The 25,510-nt window shown below is 42.5% G+C and overlaps 1 protein-coding gene across 1 annotated transcript in view; it reads right to left on the reverse strand.

Annotated features, from left to right (window-relative positions):
• TENM2 (teneurin transmembrane protein 2) overlaps positions 1-25,510 on the reverse strand; it is a 2,776,334-nt gene that overhangs the window by 60,208 nt on the left and 2,690,616 nt on the right. Inside the window, exons 20-26 of the mRNA XM_029583832.1 lie at positions 21,826-22,093; positions 19,390-19,533; positions 17,880-18,129; positions 9,557-9,577; positions 6,813-7,048; positions 4,412-4,566; positions 1,335-2,209 (exon numbers count right to left, since the gene is read on the reverse strand). Coding sequence (XP_029439692.1) covers positions 1,335-2,209; positions 4,412-4,566; positions 6,813-7,048; positions 9,557-9,577; positions 17,880-18,129; positions 19,390-19,533; positions 21,826-22,093 — 1,949 coding nt within the window. The remainder of the gene's footprint in view (positions 1-1,334; positions 2,210-4,411; positions 4,567-6,812; positions 7,049-9,556; positions 9,578-17,879; positions 18,130-19,389; positions 19,534-21,825; positions 22,094-25,510) is intronic.

Below are 25,510 nucleotides of genomic sequence, written 5' to 3' on the forward strand. Positions count from 1 at the left end.
TGTGCTATGCCTACTTTTATGAGATCTATGCATGGCACAGGTTGGTTGGTAGCCCTCAAGATTTTATGGTGATTGAAAATATTGCAACCAATGCCTGGTCATATTCATCAGGCAGGAATTGTCATAACCTCACTAAACGCGAGATATTGTGTGATCTTTGACCAAAAAAACCTGCTGCTATTGAAATTAGCTGCTTTGCATGCATTTGCATGCATACAATTTTTGAATGCATGTAAAACAGCGAATGCATAGGTAATCCTATGCAAATAATGCGGTTAGCTATAGCCATGTTGTTTTCTGAAATGTTAGCGACAACTGAAGATGTGTAGCTAACTTTTCCATGGAGGCATCAGACGCTAATGCATGTCCCAATGCCTCCATGTATCAAATTAACGGGTCATGTGACCTGCAACAAACCCCCCCCCCCCCCAAGTGCAAGATGTCTCCTGGGGGACTGTGAAACCCCTGCCCACCCAACCCCCACTATCTGTTGAGGCAAGCCATAGTAAAAAACATTTTCTAATTTGCTTGAAGTGTTGTGAGGCAATGTCTTGTGCCCTGCTCAAACCCCCCCACTTTGAAGAAAATGTCCCTTGCTGGGTTCTCTCCCCCCACCCCCTAACCTCCAGCAAAGGCTGGCCGGTGCCCTTTTGAAAGATAGCATCTACTGGCCACATTGTACACCAGGGATTTCTTCAAAGAGATGAGGAAATCAGGGACTTTTTAACTTAAGGGGGTTTTGGGGTAAGGGGCCACTAGACACCAAGGAGTTCTTCTAATGTATTGGGGACTGGAAGAACCTGGGGGGAGGGGTGTGGGCAGGGGACAGGTCATCACCATGTGACATTTCAAGCAATTTTCTACTATAGGCCACTTTGACAGATGGGGAGGTGGGCCAGAGTCTTTTACATGATTGAGGGCAGGGCGTTTTGGGCCACAGCTGTCCCTTTAAAACCATGGTGCTCCTGGGTAAAGGAGCCTCCATCGCACGCTATTTCTCTTATCTTAGTGATATTTTTTCTCGCAGAATTTTTCTGTCAGAAAAAATATCACAGGAATACCACTGATATTTTCCCAGAGAGGATCCAAATATCGCAGGAATGCCTCCGTCCTCACCGCAATATTTTGGCCCTCCCAAGATTAAATATCTCGGCATAGTAAATGACCCTCTAATTCATACGTTTGAGCATTCAACAATTCTGGGAGCTTATGTAAAATATGTTTTTACAACTTATGGAAGTTGTTAGGTAGCTAGAAATATATTTAGAGAAAAATGCATAATAGTTTTCCTTTAACAGTAACCTTCTCCCGCCTCCCCAAAAAACACTTCTTACTCGTAAAATGTTGTCCATCCAGTTTCATCACTTTTGGTTGCCAAGAGACCAGTGGTTCCATCATAAGTCATGAGTGCCAGCTCCAGGTTCTGGGTAGATACTATCTTAAGGCCACCATTTGTAGTCACAGTCAGAGTAACAATCTGGTTATCAGGCATCAAGAAATGACGAGGCGTACCATTAATCTCCCGACGGATTTTTAAAGAGTTACCATTGTTGTCGACCACTTCTATGAGATCATTCTCTGCGTTGTAGGTGAAATTGTATAAATATTCTCCAGTGACAAGACTTATGGTGTTCTGATGAATTCCATTGGCATTGAAAACATACAACTCTTGCTCTCCTGGTGAAGCAATCTCATATTGGTTGGTGGAACTAAGAACTGGCTTGTTTTGGTTCACAGCCCTAATACGAAAATTTCCAAGGTCAGCTATATAGATTGTGCCATCTGGTGCTACTGCCAGTGATGATGGACAGTTTAAAATGGCATCAGTAGCATAGCCGTCATCCCCAGAATAACAGTTGCAGTTGGCATCATCCTTGCAATCACAGTCAGAAGAAGCCCCTGCTAAAAGAGAGATCTCTCCATTCGTTGTTACTTGGCGGAGACGGTTAATTCTCTTCTCATCTGTTTCAGCGATGTACAGGATGCCTGTGTGTGAGAGAGCAATTGCACTGGCAGACTCCAAAGCAGAATGAATGGCCAGCTTACTGAGAGAGTAGTCTATGCCAGGGACCTGACAGTGCATTGGGCGTCCAGCTATGATTCGAACTTGGTGGTTTTCTGTTATTTGTAAAATAACATTGTTCTCTAAAACGTAAAGGGAGTTGTCCATTGGGTTCACAGCAAGATCAGTTGGCCATTCCAGACGTACCTGCAAGTAGAAAATTCAAAACTCAGCTCCAGAAGACACAGGCTTTAAAATGGCATCATAAATCATCATTATTTTATTCACACAGTGAGCTACACATCAATAATTCTGAGGGGAGGAATAGTATACATAGATATAAAAACACACCACATTAGTTGGGAGGGATGATGGGGGAGAGGAAATTTAACCACTGCCAAAAGCAACATAAACTCAAATAAAGCAATGTAGAACTGTTCCAAATGCATGCTGAGACTTGGATGTTTTTTTATACTATGAAAGATATTGGCTGTGGGAAACAAGGCAGCTCAACTTTAATTCAAGATTCCTTGGAACAAAGTGACTTCTCTTATACAATAAGAGGTAGCATTTGTAGCATCTCTTCAACCACAGTATGCATTAATTGCTGAATTTTAAAAGAGTTCCTCACTTTTAAAGGCCCATATACAATAGTATTTGGGCCCAGCATGAGCAACTCGTATTTAAAGGGGCCCTGATTATGTGTGTATATGCGTGTGTGCGAGCAGTCCAACGCATGGAAAAAAGGAATGGAGTTAGGGCATGTCGTTCTGGGGCGGGGCAGACATTTATATACGTAAATATGGATTTTAGTCACGCTTATTTATTTCTGCTCTTGATGAGGTGAAAGTCTGAAGAAAACTCATTTTAGGCCTAAAATGCCCGGGTGAGGGGTCTGGATGACTTAGCGATAGACTAATTCATCAAACTGGCTGTTTCCTTTATGCATGAATGTTTTAAAAGCCGCTTAGCTGCGCACGTTAAAGCCAACAAATTCAGAAGGAAGATACGTGATTAACGTTTGCTCATGTAGCTGCTTAAAATTAGGAGCACAAACATGCACGCTAGGTGTATTTTAAACAGTACACGCGCAATTGCGCGATTTATAATTCCTGCATCTGTGCGCTAGTGCACGTGCGTTTGTTTTAAAGTTACCCTCTCTATCTCCTGTTACACAATTACAACATGGAGACAATGGGGTCAGTCATCAGGGTTTAAGATCTAAGGACCTAAATCAGGCCCTCTGAAAACAAACTAGGATTAAGCACCTGAAAGAGTAGGCGGCAAACAGGTAGAGGTTGGATGGGGACAAAAGCCAGGGGCTTAGCACTAATTTTTATCATGAACCACCTAATGAGGGCTTATTTACCAAAATGTGATAGTGCACTGTCACCTGCTGTCATGCATTGTTAGTAAAACAAAATATTTAAGGAGCCCGTATCTTGCCCAAGAAGCAAAAACAATTAACCAAAATTGGACAGAATGTGAATATAATGTAAATGGCAAAAGCTTATAACAAACAAGTAATGTAAAAAAGCATGGCTTATATGTGTCAGCCTCTCTGATAAGAGGTATCCTGGTCTTCTCAATTATCCACCCACAAACTGAACATAATACTAGAGCAAAAATGCTTTTTTTTAAAGGTATTTTTGTTGCAGATAAAAAATAAATTTAGGGAAATATCACGGTCAATTATCACCACACAGACCCATATAAGTTCAAGAACACACAACATTGTTCGTAAACAGGTCTCAGGAAGACAAACTTAACATATGCGTTAATGCATTGTAGTAAATAAGCCTCTTGGGCTGTTAAATCTAAGCAAATGAATTATTTAGCTGGACAAACGACATTTGTCCAGCTAAATAATTGCTGAGTGCTGATTGCCTCCAAGTTATCTGGCTAAAGAGTTAGCCGACTAAAACTTAGCTGATAACCTAAAGGTGTTCCAGGGTCTGCGGAGCCACTTATCTGGTTAAGCTAGCCAGATAAAGACAGATATTCAGTGTTATCCAGTTGAGAATTGCCAGCTAACTTTAGGCCTGCCTTAAAGTAGGCCTAGAGTTAGCCGGATAAACTTATCTAACTTCCCTATTGCTGGATGTATTCAGTGCTGTATCCATGCTGCTGAATATCCGGTATAAGTTAGTCAGGTAAGTTTGTCTCTCATTATTGACCTAACTTCTAAACATCTACATTTCGGGGAATTTTCAACCAAAAATTTAGGCCCCCAGTTTGGCGGAAAATCTTCCTTAATTTAGGAACTGAGTATTTTTTGAAAATTATCACCAGTATCATCAGATATGCTTTTTTTTGGCAGCAGGAGTGGTGGGAAAGCTGGGTGGGGAAAGGCGAAAAAGGGCCGAACCATTCCTTAATCGTGGTAAGAGAGAAATAAAATGTTTTTACCTGGGTGACGTCCATGCTGGAGTCGCAGCTTAACGGTCGCCCTGCAGCGAGCTCATTGGAGCCGAGAAGAGTGGAGATTATTCCATTCTGATCGACTTTTCGAATCATAGTGGCATCAACAAAATACATGAGTCCATTCTTATCCACCGCGATGCCTGTGGAAACCAAGCCAAAATTACAAATAATGCTAGCACCTCCCCTTCTCTTTCAGGTGCAAAACCCCTGAGCCCTGCCACGTTCTGTACGTTGCAGTGTTCTCCGGTGGTGATGAGCCCACATGGACGCACCCTGCAAACAGGACAGAAGTGTGAAAACGAAAGCATCAACTGAGCTGCTTCCATGCTCAGAGCACCTAATTTGTTATTTTAAGCAAGTAACAGTCTGGTGGGGGGGGGGGGGGGAATTCTTTAGATATTACAAACGTGCAGAAGTGTTTCATGGTAAAATGTGGATGAATCCCACAATGCACAGAAATGCATTCTATATAAAGGAGGTTTCACTGCAATCATATGTTTAGCAGGAGAATACATGGAGGTGAGGGGTGAATTAGCCTAAGGAGGAGCGGCAACAGTTTGCTGTTTATTTGGCAGAATGGGAACCAGGCCACATGGGCCAGGCACATGCACTCCCCAAGGCGGCTCGAGAGTGAAAGGCGTGCGGAAACGAGCGGTTACCTTTATGGGACTTCCTGTTTTCAAGTTTAATATTATTCTCAATGAAGGGTCTTTAATATTTTATCAGCTATGGCGTGGTCATGCACACTGTTTTTTGTTTGTTGATAATTCAACTACATCTCTCCCTTGCAGTACGATCTGAAACAGCAGGGACTACCGCTTAATATCAGCATAAAATATGTTTTAGCATTTTATTATATTAAATTGCCTTATATATAGCTACACAGCAAGGCAAGAGATAATTAATATGCCAAGTATCCCTACCCCAGAGAGCTTATCATTTAATTTAATTTTAAAATAATTTCTAGCCCGCACAGTCCAACATACTAGGCAGGTTACAAATGTACATACATAATTAAAACATAACATGTGTTACATGATTACAAAACAACAACTATTTCATTCTTCTATGCATCAACTAAGACGTGTCATAATAATATAATGGTTTCCACTTGCATCATATGCTTGTTCAAAGTAAAATGCTTTCACATGTTTTCTAAAAGTTAGATAAGACAATCTGATTTCATCCGGTAGACTATTCTACAAAAGTAGTCCAGAAACAAAAAATGTTCTCTCTGTCATCTAAATTTGAGCATAAAGTAGTGAAGTGAATTGGCCCAGGCCACAGAGTCAATGATGGATTTGGCAGCTTAATCGAGCATCTCCAGTTATCACAGCTCTGTGTTCAAATCAGCACACTGCCAGCCCGATACAACTGTAAAAATCATATAGTGCAAAAGAAAATCTGACACTTATAGCCTAGAGTGCAAGAGAAGTATTTTATAAACAGTGATTGGCACTGTGTAGAAAAAAAAAGTCAAAATCTGTGTGACCTCTGGGAGGGTGAGTAGCGTCAATACTGAGCCCAAGCTTTGACCTATTTATATTCATCTGCCAAATGTGTGTCAGGGCAATGCTGGTACTAGCAGTGAAGTAAGGGCCAGTGCTTCTAACTACAGCTAGAAATCTCTATATGCAAAGAAGATACAGGGGCAAGGACTCTATCCCTGCTCTCGCCTCTGTCTCTTCACTTGCATGATGCTCTATATCTGTGGGTCTCGACTTGCTCCATGGGGGTTCACCCAGCCAATCTTGTGCATATTCACAGTGTATGCACAAGATACATTTGCAGTCAACAGAGGCAGTGCATGCAAATATACAGTATGTCTTGCATATTTATTGTGGATATCCTGAAAATCAGACCAGCTAAGTGGTCCCCAAGAACCAGGTTCTGAACCATTGTATTAATATGTACAGATTGGTCAGTGATTTAACCACCCGTTTTTTGCTATGACAATGAATAAATTGTAATATAATATTACATGTCTAACAGAAAAATGAAAGCTGACACGTTACAACAACTTGGCTAGTTGGGCCTGCTAAGGATATATGGTCTTATGATACAGTGATACATACATTCAGGAGAAAATAACCTCTAAATTGTTTCTCTGTTGCTGAAATGTGTCACGAGCATTTTTAGCTTCTTCATTAATATTATGCAGACCTTCCTGGGGAGCGTGTTGGGAAGTTATGCACTCTTGCAGCTGCTATTTGATAGGCTTAGCAGGGAGGCAAAAGGTCAGGTGAGCATCTGAAGTGGAGAGAAAGACCCCGGTCTATTCTGACCTAGCCGATTTTGTAAGTGGCTAACTTGAATTGCCTTTTTAACTAATGCAAGGCTATAGGACCATGTATTTCACAAAGTTTCGGCGTTCTGTGCTTTTTACCTCTGGGGTTTATCAGTAAGGCCTCCACTGCTTTCCCTCCATCACCACATCTGGCTTCAGTGAAGGGCATCATACACTGATCTCCTGTTCCAGCCACGACTTCAGAATTGCCAACGAGATCTTTTGAACCAGACAGGTACTTGACTCTGTAAATTCGCCGACTATTGGTATCCGAAATAAACAGTGAGCCAGAGACAGGGTCCACAGCCAGATAGTATTTATGGCCCGGGCTGTTGCTATACCAACAAAAAGCAAAAAAGGGAAATACTTAGGTTTTATATGGCATTCTAGTACAGGGTGTGTACCCACAATGAGCATACTGGTACAGGTCTAGGGATAGCATGCCTTCCCATTAAGACACAATCATCCTCTCTCTCTCATGCCACACTTTCTATTCCTTGTAATTTGAAATAAAATGTAACGAGAAAAATGATATCCTTTGCTAGCATCTGTATATGAAGGATCTTACATCCACACACACACATGCTGATGTGAACAGAACCTTTGTAATCCCTTGGCCAGGAATGTATTTACTTAGGATTTAGATTACAGCTATAAATAGGGTCATAGCAAATATTTTCCCTGCATAGATTTATCTGTGTGGCAGATCAGACAATTATAAACTTACGCTCAGCTTTTAAATGACACTGCTTGCCGCTGAGATGAAGTTCTGGCTTAAAATAAACTGTACTGAACAACAATTCACAAGTGCACATGGCACACTGTAGTACTCACAACAATAGCAATAAAAAATAGTCATTATTTTTAGGGTTTGTTGAAGCAGCTCCCTTGCAATTTCCCTGAATCCCTGGGAGCAGCAATCAGGCTGATTCAATAAGAGGCACGGGAGAACGGGTGCTCCGTGTTGAGCGCCCGCTCTCCCAACGCGCACCCAGCCACCTCTCCTGGGCACGCGATCCTATATTTAAATGAGGGTGTGCACTAAAAAGGAGACGCTAGGGGTGATAGCACATCCCTAGCGCCTCCTTATTAACGGCAACCCAGGAGAGGTGTCTGTCAGCGGGTTCAAGAAACCGCCGCTGAATTTTACGAGCGACGGATTTCCAAACCCGCCGACAGCCATAGGTTAGAAAAATGGATGTCGATAAAATTGAGCATCCGTTCTCCTAACCTGACCTCAGACTTAATTTCACTAGGATATTAAGTCAGAGGGTGTACAGAAAAACAGTTTTTTCTGCTTTTCCGTACACTTTTTTGGGCTGCTCAGAAATTAACATCTGCTCCTAGGCAGGCATTAATTTCTGAGCGTAAAATGTGCGGATTGGCTGCACATTTTATTTTCAGTATCCCAGGTGAATGAGCGTTATTAGTTTCCGGGGGAGTTGGCTGTGTGTTTTTGACACGAAAAATCCCTTATAGTATGCGCGTCGAAAACGCATGTCCAAGCTCGTGTTACTCGGCCGAACGCACCTTACAGTATCGGCCAGAATGTTTGGAAGACGATTGCAAATGACATCACATCATTTTTGTTTATGGAATTTAGATCCTGTAACTTTGTCTAGATAAAGCCCCTTATTCTAAAGCAGCCTTCAACCTGCACCACTCACTCTAGTTGGCTGCTCTGCACGGAAACTTTGCAAGTACTAAACTTCAGAGTGAAAACTGGGATTCTATTGGAATGAAAGGTGCTGTACAAATTCAAATAATTACTTTAATGCGGATGGCCCACTAACAGGAGAATAAAAATAGGCAGGCCAAAGATCACATAATAGACATATCAGTAATTTTAACAATAGTATCAAAAAATAGATCAGAACAAAAGTGATGGATTCAGATTTCCTAAATTGTGGGGAAAAGTACATGTGCATATATTGGACACATGATAACAGACATAAAAAGGGGCTGAATCATACTAATTCAATCCCTTAAATTACGGGATAAGAACATAAGATTACCATACTAGGTCAGACCAAGGGGCTATCAAGCCCAGCATCCTGTTTCCAATAGTGACCAATCCAGGTCACAAGTACCTGGCAGGATCCCAGGGGGTACATAGATTCCAAGCTGCTTATCCCAAGAATAAGCAATGGATTTCTGCAACTTGCTTAATAATGGTTTATGGACTTTTTCCTCCAGGAACTTGTTCCAAACCGTTTTTAAATGCAGCTACACTAAATTTCAGGTTTTGCCCACTAGATGGAACCTGTAGCTAAATTGTTACTGGCTTACATTATTTTGCTCTTTTATAGGCTTTGGCTATGCCTCTGAATGTTATGACTTGCCTCTCTGTTTTTATAGCCTCTGCTGCTCCGTATAATCATGCAGTCTCGGTGCCCGAGAGAGGGTTTCCCATGCAAAGCACCGGGATGTATGGATATACATGTTGGAGGGATCTCATCTCCTGTGATAAGGAAATGCCAGTGGTACTGATGTTCAGGAGAGGATTCTCCCCGGTGTCCTCCCCTCAGGAGACAACCAGATTCCTGAAGATATTTATGGGGGTCGGTTATTGTGCCAGGCGTGCAGCCCTGTAAGCTCTGCACTCCTGCAGGATAAATATATCTTAGCAGGAGTGCAAGTAGTGCAAAAACACTCCAGATAGGAGGCTCTGTTACTGCCACGAGGGAACCACAAGTGCTTATGAGCACAGAAAAAGCTGGATTTTTCATTGTCATTAGCACACTGTAGGCAGTCTATATTTAAAAACACAAAAAGTGTCACCATTTAAAAAGGCAGAATAAAATAGACTGTGTAAAAACGAAGGAAACATCCTTTTGCCTTACCTGTGCTTAAATTCTTTATTTCTGTGTGGAAGGAGAATAGAAGGGAAAAAGAACACTCAAGTCAGTAGATGCATAGAAGATACATGGAGACATTTGTTTTCAGTTTTTATTTTATTTTTCTTGGGAATTTCAATGTTATAACAAGAAAAAAAAAGGGGAAAAATGACTTTTCCCACTGACTTTCCGCCTGCGTTATAACAGTCATTGTTCCACAGCTTTTTTTCCTTATAACATTGAAATTCCCAGGAAAAGTAAAATAAAAACCGGAAAAAGAGGGAGCCTAACAGTACAGCAAGCTATGCATTTTGGTCAGTTTTACCAGCGATGTGAAAGAGGGAAATTCATTTTAGTATTCAAGCCTTACTGTTAGCTATTACAAATGATGTTGTCATGAAATCACAGAATAATTCCCTTTAGGTGTGCTTTCCTTTTTTCAAAACCCCAATAGCCATCAAAACAAATCTAGTATGCAGCGATGGCTTTTTTTGCAGCATTTTATAAAAGTGAAACCAATTTATAATGCTTAACTTTTTTTTTTTTTTTACAAATTTTATAAAAATATCACACGTTACAATTTCTCATTTCTCTTCCCACACACCTGCATGGTCATATATTGAGCAAGGAAGGTCCTGAGGGCTAGATAAACCTTCCTCGGACTACATTCCCATCACAAGATGCCCCCCATCTCATCACCTTTTCTTTCTCCCCGTTTCCCATACACTCTCCCTCCAGGGTGGACAAGTCGCCTCCTGTGACACACTACGCTTCAGGCAGTCTGCTGAACTGCAGCACTGCCTCCAAGCTACCTTTTATGACAGTGATGATGTAACGTAAAAATACTTTAAGGAATATGAACAACTACAAGCTGTGTGCAATAGTGCATCGTGCCTCAGAAAACATGTTTTTCCTTAGATTCTGAGCGTATGGACACTTAAGTGTGCTTCCTTAAATCCATTGGCAGTTAGTGGAAAAAAAATGATGGTGACCTAAGAAGCAGGAGTGGTATATCTTATTGCTTTGCTGCAATGACTGCTCTTCTCACCTTACTGATTATTTCTATTTTATGGTATAAAGCACCATAGTCAGCAGCCGCCAAGCCAGTGTTACTAGATTCAAGCCCATCTCAGAGATAACCAAAATATAGCTGGTTTTATTAGAGTTTGCTGACCAAACCATGGAGCAGCAAGCAAACTGTCTTTTTTTTAATATTTATTTTCGTCCTGTAAATTGTCTATAGAAGGAGATGACTGTAGCTGGAAACAAGATCTGCTATATTAAGAGGACACACAATCTTAGGAGCATATACTATAATGTGTATAAAGCAGATTAAAGTATGCATATGTAGCAAGCTACTATAAATCAGGTACCTGCCCCCACAAGCTTATCATGTGTTGAAGCCTTACAGTGTGGACTGAGCTGCATCTGGATCCGAGTGATGTGTTTTGAACCTGTCAAAAAGTGGTTTTTCAACCCTGTAGAGACTACAAGCCACCGCAGCCAAGGTGAAGGAATATAAAAATGTGTCAAAACCTCTGTGTGCTCCCTTGTGAATGACAAATGTTCTGCAAGAACCAGCATCCAGCACTCTCAGTGTTAATAAATTGGGAAAAGAGCAGTCCTATTGAGCCTGCCCAGGGAACAGCACTACATTGTCAGTACAGGAGAAAGCCAAAGTAATGCTTGGTGACCATTACAGGAAGAAAAGGCACACATTGACTGGTTCTGTCTTTGTGTGAGGGGTGGGGATGGACAGGAGTTGGAGCCAGGAGCCAGGGTGTATATCTGGCAGCCCTGCAGTCAGTTCTTCCCCTGAAGAGCTAATTATCAAGAAGAAGAGACAGAAGTCTGCGCTCTGAAGAAATAGAGAGACAGACAGTTGTTTTTGCTTCAAGGCCAAGCTACATGTGAGGTTCCAATGGGGGATGGAGGATCCAGGAACTGAGAGAGAGACTTCCTATCCAGGCTCAGGAACACATGGCTGGATCAACCTCCTAAGAGACTGAATTAAGAAATCTAAACTTTGCATAGAGAGTATCTTAGCAGAAGAGGGAGAGGGTTTGCTTCCTTGCCTTTTGGCACAATTTCAGTATCTCTTCTTAACTGGTTCAGCCTTTCAGTCAAAGTCAAGCATAAACCCTCACCACAACCAAACGAGATAGGGCAGGGAAAGAGAAGCTGATGGACCATGAACTTTCTGTAAGAGACTGAAACCAGGCCTGCTTTCTGTTTAGTACCAAGTAAACTATTTGGGGAAGCTCCCCAGGAGAGAGAGACCTTCCACACACTGCAGTTCTCATCTATTTGATTTCTCATCTAGCCAGCTCCACGATCAAGAGGGACTTCTTCATTTTCTTGATTGTTTTTTTTCCCACACAATTTTGTGTTTGGGACAGGGGGGCACCCTTTACAAACTGGTGCCATTGGCATGGATCTGTGCACCCTTTTTTTGAGTACTCAATTTCTGAAAGCTGTGTATTTCACTGTTTCCCTCCCCCCCATTCTTTCTCTATTAGTGTTTCCTCATTTTTTTAAATTTTTACTGTCCATATGAGTATGTTGGTTTCCCTGACTAACAGGCCATTCCCAGTGTCATTTTTGCATTGCTTGAATAAAAATAAGAAAACTGCAAGTTTATATTATACTTCACTACTGTACTTTTCCTATTTAATGTTCTGGATGGATTTACTGTCTACTTACACAATATTAGTACGAGGGTTAATTACAGTTTTATTCTGGTGTAATGATTTTATCTGCTGTGTGGTGCCACAAGTGAGAGGTTGTTTGGGAAGGACACAAAACAGTGATATTGGGGTGACCGGGACCCTGTCTCATCCCCCACAGGCTACGAACTCGAAGATAAATCATATCAGTAAATATAATTTCTCATGTGCTACTCCCCACCCCCAAGCATAGGGGTAATTCATAGTCCAGACCAAGGGGGGGGGGGGGGGGGAGCACACATATATTACTTGATTTGAAGGAAGTGCTTGATTCCATGGATCAAGTTTATATTGCAGTGCAGTATGTGATATGGTACAAGGAGACAGCAGTGGATGCTTTTATTGCTATAGTCTGTTTTTCTCAATACATTTAGGTTCATGTGGTAGGGGTTGAAGACCTTCCTTCACGTGGTCATTAATGTTTGACCACACTGAAGTCCATATTTAGAGCATTTAGCTGGATAACTCATAACTTATCTGGCTAAAATCTGGCTAAAAGCCAACTTTTGAATATTTCCCCCACTTATCTCCCCCAGATATCTCATTATCTGGCAAAAATTTAATCAGATAACTTAGGGGCGTTCAGGGGGTGTTTCTGGGAGGTTAGACATAGAGCTGTCCTAAACTTATCCAGATAAACTTATCCAGCTATCTTTAAACAAGCCATCTATAGTTAATAGTGCAGCTGCACCACTGAATATCCCTCCAAGGTTAGTCGGATAAGTTTATCTGGATAACTTTGCAATGTGGTCAGTGACTGAATATAGATTGCATTGCTTTTTTGCTGCTGGATCTAGAAAGCTGTCCTTTCTCAGCCAGGCAATTAAGATGCATAAACATCGAGAAAGAGCTCAGCTACTCAGACATCAGGATGGAGAAAGTTTGGAGAAAGATTTCCAAAAAGTGTGCAGAAGAAATTAAGCTTCTTGACATGCATGCATGAATTAGCCATTATATGAGGTGACATCATCTGATGGCGCCAACATAGACCCAGCTCACAGAGCTCAGTAAAGACTTTATGGAACATGCAGGGCTTAGGCGAGAATCTGAGGGAACAGGGACAAGAATGATCCAGGGCCAAGTAAAAGTCAGCGTGGTCAGGTCAAGGCAAGAAGTCACGTTCAGGTCAAAGCCAAAACGTGGTCAGGTCCAGGCAAGAGGTCAGAATCCAGAAGTCAGGTCAAAGGTGAACAGAGACACACAGTGAAGACACTAGATGAAGCAGGCAAGGCAAGCTGGGGAAGGATTAGGCTGGAACTGGAAGGCACAGAAACTCGGGAATGCTGGCAACACACACTATGCTAGATAGAAGACCAGTTGCTGAAGTAAGGTAGAGACATCCAGGAGCCCCCTATATACAGTAGAGCTGATGACGTTATCAAGTTGCATCTCAGGACTTTTCCCACCATGGCCCCTTTAAGAGCCACTGCACATACACACCGAAGGAGCCCACAGGGAGAAGGAGGAAGCAGGTGTCAGGAGCACCATTGGAAATACTGATGGGGCAACAACCTGCATGGCCCAAATGGTATTGGGGTAAGTCTGGCAGCTCGCGGGAGTGTCCAGTGGCAACAGATGCTAACACTTGGGATTCTGGACAGGGGTTCTACTCTCAGTATTTTCTGATCCTCAAGAAGTCAGGGGATAGAGACCTATTCTGGATTTGCAAAGGCTAAGCAAACTTGTGGTTTAAGAGAGGTTCAAGATGAATCTGGTACTCACACCAGATTATTCTTCTCTTCATTTAACCAGTGTATTGGATTTGTACTCTGAACCTGAAAAATGCTTATGCACACATCCACATTCACCCATCATTCAGGTTTGTGGTGAATGATGTACATTTTTAGTACAAGGTGCTTTCTTACAGCTTCTTGGCATTTCCGAGATACCTTACAATAGTGGCTGTGCATCTGCATCAGGAGGCAGTCTATGTGTATTCCCTTACATAGACAATTGGTTGGAGTTCTAGAGTCCCTTAAAGCAACCATTCGACTTCTCCAGTCTCCGAGTTTCCTGGTAAACGTCCTCAACTCCAACCTGACTCCATTTCAAAGAATTCAGTTAATAGGAGCCTAAATAGATTAGGTCAAGGAGAAGCCTTTTCTTTCTGCCCAAAGAGCCACATTGCTGGTGGGTCTAATGAACTGTTTTCTGCAGGAGTCTGAGCACCAGCAAGTTTGGTCCTATTTCTTCTGGAAAATATGACTGCAGTGGGGCTCATAGTTCCTTTGTGGAGCCCTCCAAAGCCAGTGGGATCCGTTTTATCAATCCTTATCCCACCAGACTTTTGTGACCCCCAAGATGAATGCATTCTTTCAGTGATGGGAACTTAAGAGGTTGTCTAAGAGGTTCTCACTGCATTTCACAGCACATCCCATGATCCTGTCTAGCAAAGCATTCAGCAAGGGGAGGGATGGGGGGGGGGGGACATAAACAGATGCTGCATGGCTCCAGGGGTCATGGTCCACAGCAGAGAGATATCTGCAGATCAGTCTGCTGGCACTGCAAGCTATCCATAACATGCTATGAGCATTCTCTCACCTGCTGTCAGTCAAGAGAATATTGATCCAAACAGACAAACAGGTAGCCATATTCTATGTAAACAAGTGGGGAGGCATGGACTCATATACCCTTTGCAAGGAAGCCCTCCAAATCTGATTGTTTCTAATTACAATGCCCACGTCCAGGCAACCTTTCTTCCAGGAATCCAAAACGTGATGGCAACTGCCTAGCAGAGTGCTGAAACTCCACCAGTGGATCATGGAAAGATTGATCAATCCTTGGTGAATGTCACTGATTGACCTGTTCACCCTAGGTCAACAAAATGGTCAAGAAGTTCTGCTCTATTCTTCTGAGGAGCCACTGTTCAACTACCAATGCTTTTGTGTTAAACTGTCTGCTACTATTTGCGAACCCATCAATTCCTTTCATTGCCACAACTGTCCATAAGGTCTTTCAGCTCAAGGCAAGACTGATTCTCATAGCACCGGCATGGCCATGTCAAGTGCGTTATCCATATCTTATCCATCAGCTCAGCCTTGTTTTTTTTGGGGGGGGGGAATCTCTAAAGGCACATCACTCAGGAGGGCAGCAGATTTTGCCATCCGAGCCTGCCATCACTGGCCTCATGGAATGGATGTTGAATGCACAGTAATCTCCTCCTTATTCCTTTCTAAAAAGGTGGTAGATGTGCTGATTTTGGCTAGAAAGCCTTCTATCAGAAGATCCTACAGTTTTAAGTGGATGAGGTTCTCAGCTTTGTGTGGGATCAGCCGGCTGTATATTTTCTCCTGTGGCCCAAGGGACTTGCTTCAATACCTATTCCTCCTTGGCCCTAAGCACGTCTTTAGTTAAAACTTATCTAAGTGCCATTGCAGTGTATCACCAACAGGTGGAAGAAGCTCCATTAGTATTATAAGAACATAAGAAATTGCCATACTGGGTCAGACCAAGGGTCCATTAAGCCCAGTATCCTGTTTCCAACAGTGGCCAATTCAGGCTACAAGTACCTGGCAAGTACCCAAACACTAAGTAGATCCCATGCTACTGATGCCAGTAATAGCAGTGGCTATTCCCTACGTCAACTTGATTAATAGCTGTTAATGGATTTCTGATACAAAAACTTATCCAAACCTTTTTTTAAACCCAGCTACACTAACTGCACTAACCACATCCACTGGCAACAAATTCCAGAGCTTAATTGTGCATTGAATGAAAAAGAATTCTCTCTGATTAGTTTTAAATGTGCTACTTGCTAACTTCATGGAGTGCCCCCTAGTCCTTCTATTATCCAAAAGAGTAAATAACCAATTCACATTTACCCATTCTAGACCTCTCATGATTTTAAAATCTCTATCATATCCCCCCTCAGCGGTCTCTTCTCCAAGCTGAACAGCCCTAAACTCTTTAGCCTTCATGAGCATTCTAAGCCTCCGGTCCATAAAACTTCAGTGTCTTGGGAATTCAGCTTAGTCCTTGCTCAACTCATGAAACTTCCCTATGGACATCTCATATCAATGGACTTGAAATTTCTCACCTGGAAAGTGTTGTTCTTGTAGCCATAAAGTTGGCTTGACAAATAAGTGAATTGCAGGTTCTGGTTTCATCATCATACCTGCAGTCTTTTCACAACAGGGTGGGCTCTTCATACTCACTGTGTTCCTTCCAACAGTGGTATTACTATTTACATTCCACATTAACTAACCTATTGTGCTGCTTACTTTCTTTCCGAGACCTCATGTAAGAGAAAAGCACTCAGCCACACTGTCAAGCTTCTCAGATGTTCATTTCCTTTGATCCCAACAGATCAGGATAGGCAGTTGCCAGGAGAATTTTCTCTCTAATTGGCTCATGGACTGCATCGCACACTGTTATGCATCAGCTGGCTTGCAGAATACAGATTGTGTCGAGATTCATCAATTGAGAGCCATGGCTACGTCAGTGACCATGTAAGGGCCACTTCCCTTAAAGACTTTTGCAAACTGCTACTTGGTCGTCAGTTCACATCTTTTTGTGCCATAACTGTCTCAACATCATGTTTTGAAAGGCCACTAACTTTGTACAAGCAGTTTTCCGCAACCCGTTCTTTCCATTATCACTCCACTGGTCAGGTCCAGGTTGCTTGTTTCAGTAGTTGTTCTTCTCTGCAAACCTTGTATTAGGACTTACCTCACATAATTTCTAATTCATGTCTGCTTGTCGACAGAGAAAAACGCTTACCAGTAAACAGAGTTTGCCATAGACAGCAAGATGAATTAGCCATACTTAATACTTGCTCACCTCCCTGGAGATTTGTTGACCTCATTAAAGCTTAAGCTCTGGAAGAGACCAAGGGGTTCATGAGGCAGTGTGTGTGCATGGGAACTCTTGCACATGCTCACTAAATTCTTCAATGAGCTCTGAGAGCTGGGTCCGTGTCGGCACCGTTGGATGACATCACCCACATGTAATGGGTATCACTAAAGTCTTCAATGAGCTCTGAGAGCTGGGTCCGTGTCGGCACCGTTGGATGACATCACCCACATGTAATGGGTATCACTAAAGTCTTCACTGAGCTCTGAGAGCTGGGTACATGTCGGCACTATTGGATGACATCACCCACATGTAATGGGTATCACTAAAGTCATCACTGAGCTCTGAGAGATGGGTCCGTGTCGGCACCATTGGGTGACATCATCCACATGTAATGGGAAATTCATCCTGCTGTATACAAAGAACCCTATTTACAGGTAAGCAAACTTGCTTTACCTGGCATCGCCTTCTGTGGAGCATATACCGAGCAAACTCATAAATTCTCTTTGATTAATTACAAACAAAATGACATCTACATATTCTCCCTGTATGTAGATTTAAATATAGACTTTCAAAAACTTCAAGCTGCTCCACCTCCCCCACCAAAAGAACTAAACAAAACAATCCCAGAGTCTCATTTTGAGGCCATGAAAAAAAGAGGGAGAAAGAATGATTTTAGGTGGGGGAGGGGGTCTTTTATTTGTCTGCTTGATAGCTTGCTTTCTATTCATTGAATTTAATTTTGTCACAAGTGTGAAGGCAGATTTCAAGTCAAGGTGCTTAGATCAAAGCGTTTAGATTAAATAGCTAACCTGAGTTCCAAAATACTGGTAACGTTTCTGGAGGGCGAGATGCGTCGTATATAGTTAACATCCCCAACAAAGAGGCTTCCATCAATTCCCACCGCAAGCGCCATTGGAGCCAGCAATTTGTTTCCCTCAGCAAGACCGTAGCAGGTTGGGCAATAAATGCTTCGTTTGCGCCCATTGCCCATGATACTGGAAATTATTGCTGGCTGCTGAGACAGAAATTGATTCTCTCCACTGCCTTTATGAAGTACACCTAGGAACAGGAAAAAGGGAACCAGTATGTCAGCTAAATATGGTCTTACTTATACTGGCATTTTTGGTTGGGGCACTTTCAGTGTCAATGCTTATTCTTAGGGAGAGCAAAGAGCCAATTTCAACACACACACACACCAAAAATCCCTATCATAGAAGCTCCAATAATTTCTAAACCAAAAAAAATAAAAAGAAGAAAATGTTTGCGGCACTAGAAACGAATGATACAACATCAGGCAAAGGGGAAATTCCATATTCCAAATTCAAGGCAGCTACTTGATAAGTTTAATACTCAAGTGAATTTTGAGCACATTGGGCTGGTTTAACCATTTTGCAGACTAGGTAATTGCCTAGCATGGCAGCCCTTGGGCAGCAACCAGCAGCTGCAGTCAAAGCAAAATAATAGGTCCTGACAGCCACTTAAATGCAAAGAACCATAAGTGCTTTAACTCACTTTGTCATGGTGTCCAATTATGTGCTTTTACAGCGTTATTCTGGGAGGGATGTGTTGAGGTGATTCTGACTATAGTGTTTAATAATCAGAATCTCAGGGGATGACCTAGGAACCTGATAGTTAATTTGGGGCTCGGAGCTTCACATGACTGAAGATTCGCCTAAGGCGCCTAATACACTTGCATGAGCCCAGGGGCTAGGTCATCTTGAAAAAGGCTCTGTGCTATGGGGTGATTCCATTTTGTGCCATGAGCCTTAGAACAAACTCTCCACCTTAAAACGAGAGAGGTTTTATAACAGTGTCCTCCAGCTGCATGCTCAAAAAGAGATGCCCCCAGCAATAGTGCACTGTCATTGTATAGGGTCAATATCAATTACTTATTAGATATTTCATTATTATGGAACAATAAGTGAGAATTCTACCAAGTTTGCTTAGTGAAAATTAGCAATTATGGCATTTTGAAAACTCAAGTTCTTTTTGAAGTGATGCTACCATTCTATTGCTGCACAAACCAATTATTTTGGCTGTGTCGACCTATAATTTTCTGGGTCCCTCTCTCTCTCTCTCTCTGTTATTAATCATGTGAGGTAATTGGCAGCCTTCCCAAAAATTAAATTTTAATCATTATAATTATAATAAAACCGCACAAATTAGTACAAAGTGAGCTTTTCAGAACTCAAATACAACTAAGGTCTGTGGTGTTACGTAGGGAAAACGAGTAAGATAGCTTTTTTCCTGCCATCAATTTCTGTGTTTCTAGTTTCCCCTGAGCATTAATGAGCACACGTGGTTATGAAATGAACTTACCACTCCTAACATTGAGAATATGATGTTTATCCAGTGACCAGCCACCTAGGTTAGAGGGAATGAGTTCAAATCCTTGCAGGACAGTTGTTCTCTTCTCCCATAAGATGAGCCCAGGACAAGTTTCATATTCAAAACCCACAGAAACTGAAAAATAAAAGTATAAAATCCAATATTACTGCTTCATTAAATAAAATCTTAATAAAAAAAACCTCAAAAACATCAATGTACTGATCATAGAACCTTGTAACATTAATTGGTACCAATCATAACTAAGCAATCAGACAGGGCAAAATCTTAACCCAGGATCCACATCTGAGCATTATTTTCCTTAGGCATGGAGGGGAAATTTTCTAAAGGATTAACGCGGGTAAAAAAAACAACACATTTTACTCATGTTAATCTGCTGTCTGAAAATGACTGGTAAAAGTGCATGCATTGTTCCAGAACGCGAGTTCTTTTTGCTGCACTGAAAGAGGCTGTTCCCAGGGTTATGTACGCTCGGGGGGAAGATAAGTGCGTGCTGGGATGACATTTTCACATTTATGCACGTAGTTTTCCCAGCAAAAGTCTCCCTACAGAAGAAGCAGGGCACGAGGGACCTCTTGGCAGGTTTCAAAGGGAAGATGTGTGGGTGGGTGCAATTCCCTTTGAAAACGGGTGCAAAGTCTGTGGAGAAAGAGGATGTGTGAACTGCTGTGTCCCAGAAAGGAAGCTCCAAAGCTTATCAACCAAATGCAAGTTCTGTAAAGATGATCAACCTTCATTCTCATTGGTGCAGACACTTTATCCAAAAACTAGCCAAATGCTTCTTAACTTCTAGTTGCTGTCAAATAATTAGTTAAGGACATAAAATGCATCTTTGCCAGTGGCTGTAGTGTCTAATTCAGCCCAAATATTTATTTCAATCTGACTTTTAAATACAGCTTTTCACCAAAGCACTGGAAAAAAAGCAAACATAAGCAAAGATCTGGCAAAGGAGAATCAAAGGAGCCAGTAGGAGCCCCTCAGGAAAAGCAAGGTGAAGGTCGCCAGAGCAAAGTGGGTATTTAAAAACCTGCAAAGGAAGATTAGCGCAAATGATTCCGAAGAAGGGGAGAAATCAGCTGTAAGAACCAATCAGGAGGTTTCATGCAAAGAAGAGAAGGAAGCTGAAAGAATTGGAAAGCAGCAAGCGAAGCAGGGAAGGAAGGAGAGGCACCAGCCAGCAGCGAGCTGGAATGGCGAGAAGGTTAAAATGAATGAGTACGCAAAGAAATCAGGCAACCTCGGCCAAGGGAGGTGCACTGAATGTGGACGAAGCATTGGAGACCGGCGGCACTGGCATATGGCTGGCCAGTTAGGAAGACATTGCAATATTTATTTATTTAGACATTTTATATACCGTCGTTCCGTGGTTTACAAAGTGGCATTCATAATTCTAACACAATTAACAGACAGATATGGATTGGGTGCAGAGGCGAGCATTTATCTATCAATTCTATGAAATCCAATTTTCTAGTACATATTAACATTGATCTAATACAAAAGGCAGAGAGTTCAGATAATGAAAGTACAAAGTTATGGTTCTCACTTCCTAGTCTGAGAGTTGTTTTGGGGAACTTGCATTCAATCATTTGATTTATACTTCAAGGTTTAATTAACATCATTTATCCTTCTTGATTTTGTGGTTATGTACATTACGATGACACAGCTCATAAAAGCACAGAGTATGTGAGGTGAGTCAAATGTGAGTAGATTCAAAATGTGGTCAACTGTGCCACTCTGAAGCAGGTGGGAGAGAGACCTTGCAAGGTCCTGGCAGAGGCAGAGCAGATCAATAAGGCGAGCAGTCAAGATAAGGGAGAAGAGGAGGGAAGAAGCAGGACAGAGGGAGGAGTGAAGAAAACTAGCTTAACATAAAGGCAGGTATAGTGATAGTGCAAGGTTTTTATTTTTTTTTAATGTGTTTTCTTGCATTCATATCATTGTGAGTTTTAAAGTCTGCCTCAAGTTCTGTCAACCATTTCATGTAGCTACAGAGTAATAAAGGCCTGCCATGGAGCTGTGCATTCAAGAACTATCTGTTCTGTATCTTCCTAGGACTAGGGTCTGGTCCTCTTTGACCAGATAGCTACACAAAGCTTGAAATGAACTGGAAAATCTCATTCGAGTTCCAAGCATCATATACTGCATGGTATGCTACACTCCAGAGCCCAACTATGATTTGTTACAAAGCAGTAAACAGGAAGACCAAATCATTCTCCCTCCACGCAGCCACTGTAAGAGAGAGATAAAACATTAGAATGAAATGATGCAACCACAGGGAAGCCTCACCATAGCTAGCAGGGACTACATCTGACCTAAACAGAAATGCTACTTTTACTTTTCCCCATGCATAATAAAACCAGCTCCAAAAAGACACACATTTTTATCTGGTAAACGTTTCTATTAACATACCCACAGCATCTGCAAGCCCATAAACCTTCTGACCATATGCATCGTTTTTGTCCCAGATAAATGTATATGCCAGGTTGGGGGATGCCTGGAACGACTTTTGATAGAGATGTCCTTCCACCGCTACCATCAGATGTACTTTAATGAGGTTAAGAGGTGCCAGGGACTGGGTCATAGTTATCTTTAGCAATGATTTATAGCCGGGCGTGCGGGAACTCAGGTAGCACAGCCTCAGGTTAGAGCCGAGCATCTCAATAGCTTCGTGAAGAACCTGCTCAAAGAGATAGGGGTCAGTAATCATCTTTTGTTGTTTTCTGCTAGTGACAGATTTCGGTTGACTTATATGCTTTGGTTACAGCAAACATCTATCCATTTTACAGCTAACTGTAGGACTAATGAGGTCCATATTCAGTCACTGTCCAGGTATCAAAGTTAGCTGGATAAACATGGAGGTATTTTCAATAGTGCGGCCGTACTATAGCCGGCTATATTAATGTTAGCTGGCTAACGTCATCTGGCTAATTTTAGGACAGCTCTTTGGCTAACTTTGAATATCGGTTAGAGGGTTAACTTTGTCGGCTAACTCAACTCCTCCCATTAATCCCCCTGGAATCCCCCTACCTCAGCCGGCTCAAATAAAGATGGCTAAGTACCTAAATATTAATTTACCTGGATAACTTCAGAATTATTCATCTAAATGCTTCTGAATATGGACCTCAATATAATTATAACATTGTCATAGTGGACACATTAGGCTGGATGACAGGGCTGTCCTGTGGAAGTCCCAGAAACCCTTTGCTGCCAGGCAGTATAGTGAATTTCACCAAATTTAAACCCAAAGATGCATAATACCTGTTTGTGCCGTAATGGTTTGTAAAAAAAAAAAAGATAAGAAAACTATTTAGAGCCTGATTCACTAGGTATTTTTCCATAGACAGGGAATGGGAGGAAAGCTTTAGTACATCAGAATCTAAAAACTTGAAAGCAAACAAAAAAACTGTTTAGGGATCATCCATCAAGAGACTGATTAAGATTTTGTCCCCCCCGATAGACAAAGAATGGGAGAAAAGCATTACTGAATCAGGCCCTAATGTTCTTATCCTGGAAATTGTGCCTGGTATTTTGTTAAATACTGAAACGTGCCTTCATGTTGGCAACCTTTCCATCGTGATGGCTTCTGCAGTTCCAGTCTAACATTTGCTTGCAGCAGCTGTCAGAGTCAATGGATGCAGGAGTCCATGCTCCGCAGGCCACAGCAAGGGGACTTTCCATATTACGAGGGAGATGAGGAGCTTTCAATGTATCTGTTTGACTGCTGTTTTTTGGGGTTTGAACTGCAGTGCACCCCGGAGAAAGATTTAAACAGAGCAGGTTACTTTTATAGCTAAGTAAGGAAGCAGCAAGAGGCTCAGCACCCCCCTCCCCCGATGACACTGCAATGTAAATGGGACAGTGAGAGAATTTTTGTTGAAAAAATTAGATAAAAATGCCTGAAAATAACTCAAGGAACAGTTTAAAGTATGGCAATATATGGCTTCTGAATAGGACGGGTAGAAATGGCTGAAGGATTTTTATTTTTCACTAGGGCAACTGTTTAAAATGTGTTTCCAAAAAGAGCCGTAGCATTGGTGCCACCATGTGGGGTTTCAGTAAGTGTAAACACAGCACGGCCCGCTGGCCACGCCCATGACTCGAGGGGCCACGATGCTTTTTCCACTCAAAGGCGTTGGAAAGGGAGGGGCTGCCGACCGCGAGAGGAGCCGCACTGGTGGCAGTTGGACGGCGCATGGTTTTCTTACCCTTGCTTCTTCCTCCTCGGCTGTCAGAACCTGATGACGTCCATTCAGGCACCGGCAGCCGGGAGGGAGGAAGGAGCCCATGCTGCAAGGCAGGGAGGGCGAGTGAGGGGATCACAGCAGCACCATGGGGTAAGCAGCATGCACTGGCCACCCGCGGCGAGTGAGGGGATTGTGGGTGAGAAGCTGAGGGAGGGGAAACAAGATTGCTGGGGACTGGGAGGAGACTGCGTAAGATTGCTAGGGACTGGCATTGGAGGAGGGGGGGACGGGATTATTGAGCAAGACTGCTGGGGAGTGAGGGATCTGGAAGGGGAGAGGAGGTTGAGGCATAAGACTCCTGGGGAGTGGGGTGCTGGGAGAGGAAAGCAAGACTCCTGGGGAATGGGGATCTGAGAGGGAGAAAGAATGCTGGGGTGTGAGGGGTTTGAAAGGGAAGAGGGGTCTTGGGAGCAAGAGTGCCGGTGAGTGGGGATCTAGGTGGGAAGAGGGACTAGGGAACAAGTCTGCCAGGGGATGATAAGCAAGACTGCTGAGGATGGGTGTATGAGAGCCAGAGATCCTGTACATGGGTGTATGCATATGAGAGCCAGAGATCCTGTACGTGTGTGTATGCATATGAGAGCCAGAGATCCTGTACGTGTGTGTGTGTGTGTGTGTGTGTGTGTGTGAGTATGAGAGCCAGAAGCCTGTGAGTGAGGAAGAGAGAGGTTATGTTTGTGAAACAGAGCCTGTGTACGTGAAAGAGAGAGGGCATGAATGTGTGAGAAAGGGACTGTGGAATTTCCAGTTATTAAGGCCCCCACCAACCATGCTGTTGATTTTGGCAGGGCCATGTTGCTTCGGAGTAGAAGGAGGTGCATTCTCTGCTCTGCCGGAAGGAGACTAAAGTCAGAGCTAGGTCGGGCCCCGTGGCTGAAAGGTGTTCCCTTGGCCGAGGGAGCTGAATAAGGAGACTACTGCTGCTTCAGTGGAGAGTGAGAGACAGAGAGCATGTGGGTGGGAGACAGAGAGCATGTGTGTATGTGTGTGAAAGAGAGAAAGTATGTGGGGTGTCGAGGAGAGGGGAGCAAGACTACTGGGGAGTTGGGGGTCTGAGAGGGGAGAGAGGGCTTGGGAGCAAGAGAGCCAAGGAGTGGGAAGCTGAGTAGCAAGACTGCTGTGTGTATATGTGTGTACGAGTGAGAGAGAGCATGTATATGGAAGAATGAGAGCAAGCGAGAGAGAGAGAGAGCGCATGTGTGTATGCGTGTGAGAGAGAAAGCATGTGTGTGGGAGACAATGAGAGCATGTGTATGGGAGACAGAGAGAGATCATGTGTGTGGGAGAATGACCCCATTTCCTCTCCGCTTGCTAATCCATGGCAAGTTTAGGACATCTGGAAATCAAAAGTTCCCAGGCATGTATAACGGGAATTTTTTAAAATCCTTATAATTTGTAATTATTGGGTATTACTTGATGTGTTATTTGAAATTTTTATTGGTATTTGGAAAATTTGTATATGAGTTTTAAATTACTGAATGTTATTCTATTTATTAGTTTTGAAATATTCTTTTATTGGTATGGTTTTACTAATTGTATTATGATGAATGGTAATGCTTTTGTTTTTCCATTGTTGCAGTGCATATAGAATTTGGCTTGTTGCAGTTTCCAGTTCAGTTTTCTGGTCTCTTTATTCTGTATTTGAGGGTCTATCTGTGTTTTGCTTTGTCACTGAAGTGAGATATTCCAATAGTATGAAGCTGTTATATAGGGATCTATAGAAGCTTGGCTTGTTCTGTTTTCCTATTAGGGGTGAATTGGTGTTTTAGATCTAGTGTAATATTTGCAGTGTTAACTTTCATAAGTAGAGTTGCTGTTTGAGTGCTGGCAGTTAATGTTTTGATATAGAA

Source organism: Rhinatrema bivittatum, chromosome 18 (assembly GCF_901001135.1).
Source record: "Rhinatrema bivittatum chromosome 18, aRhiBiv1.1, whole genome shotgun sequence".
Lineage (NCBI taxonomy): Eukaryota > Metazoa > Chordata > Amphibia > Gymnophiona > Rhinatrematidae > Rhinatrema > Rhinatrema bivittatum.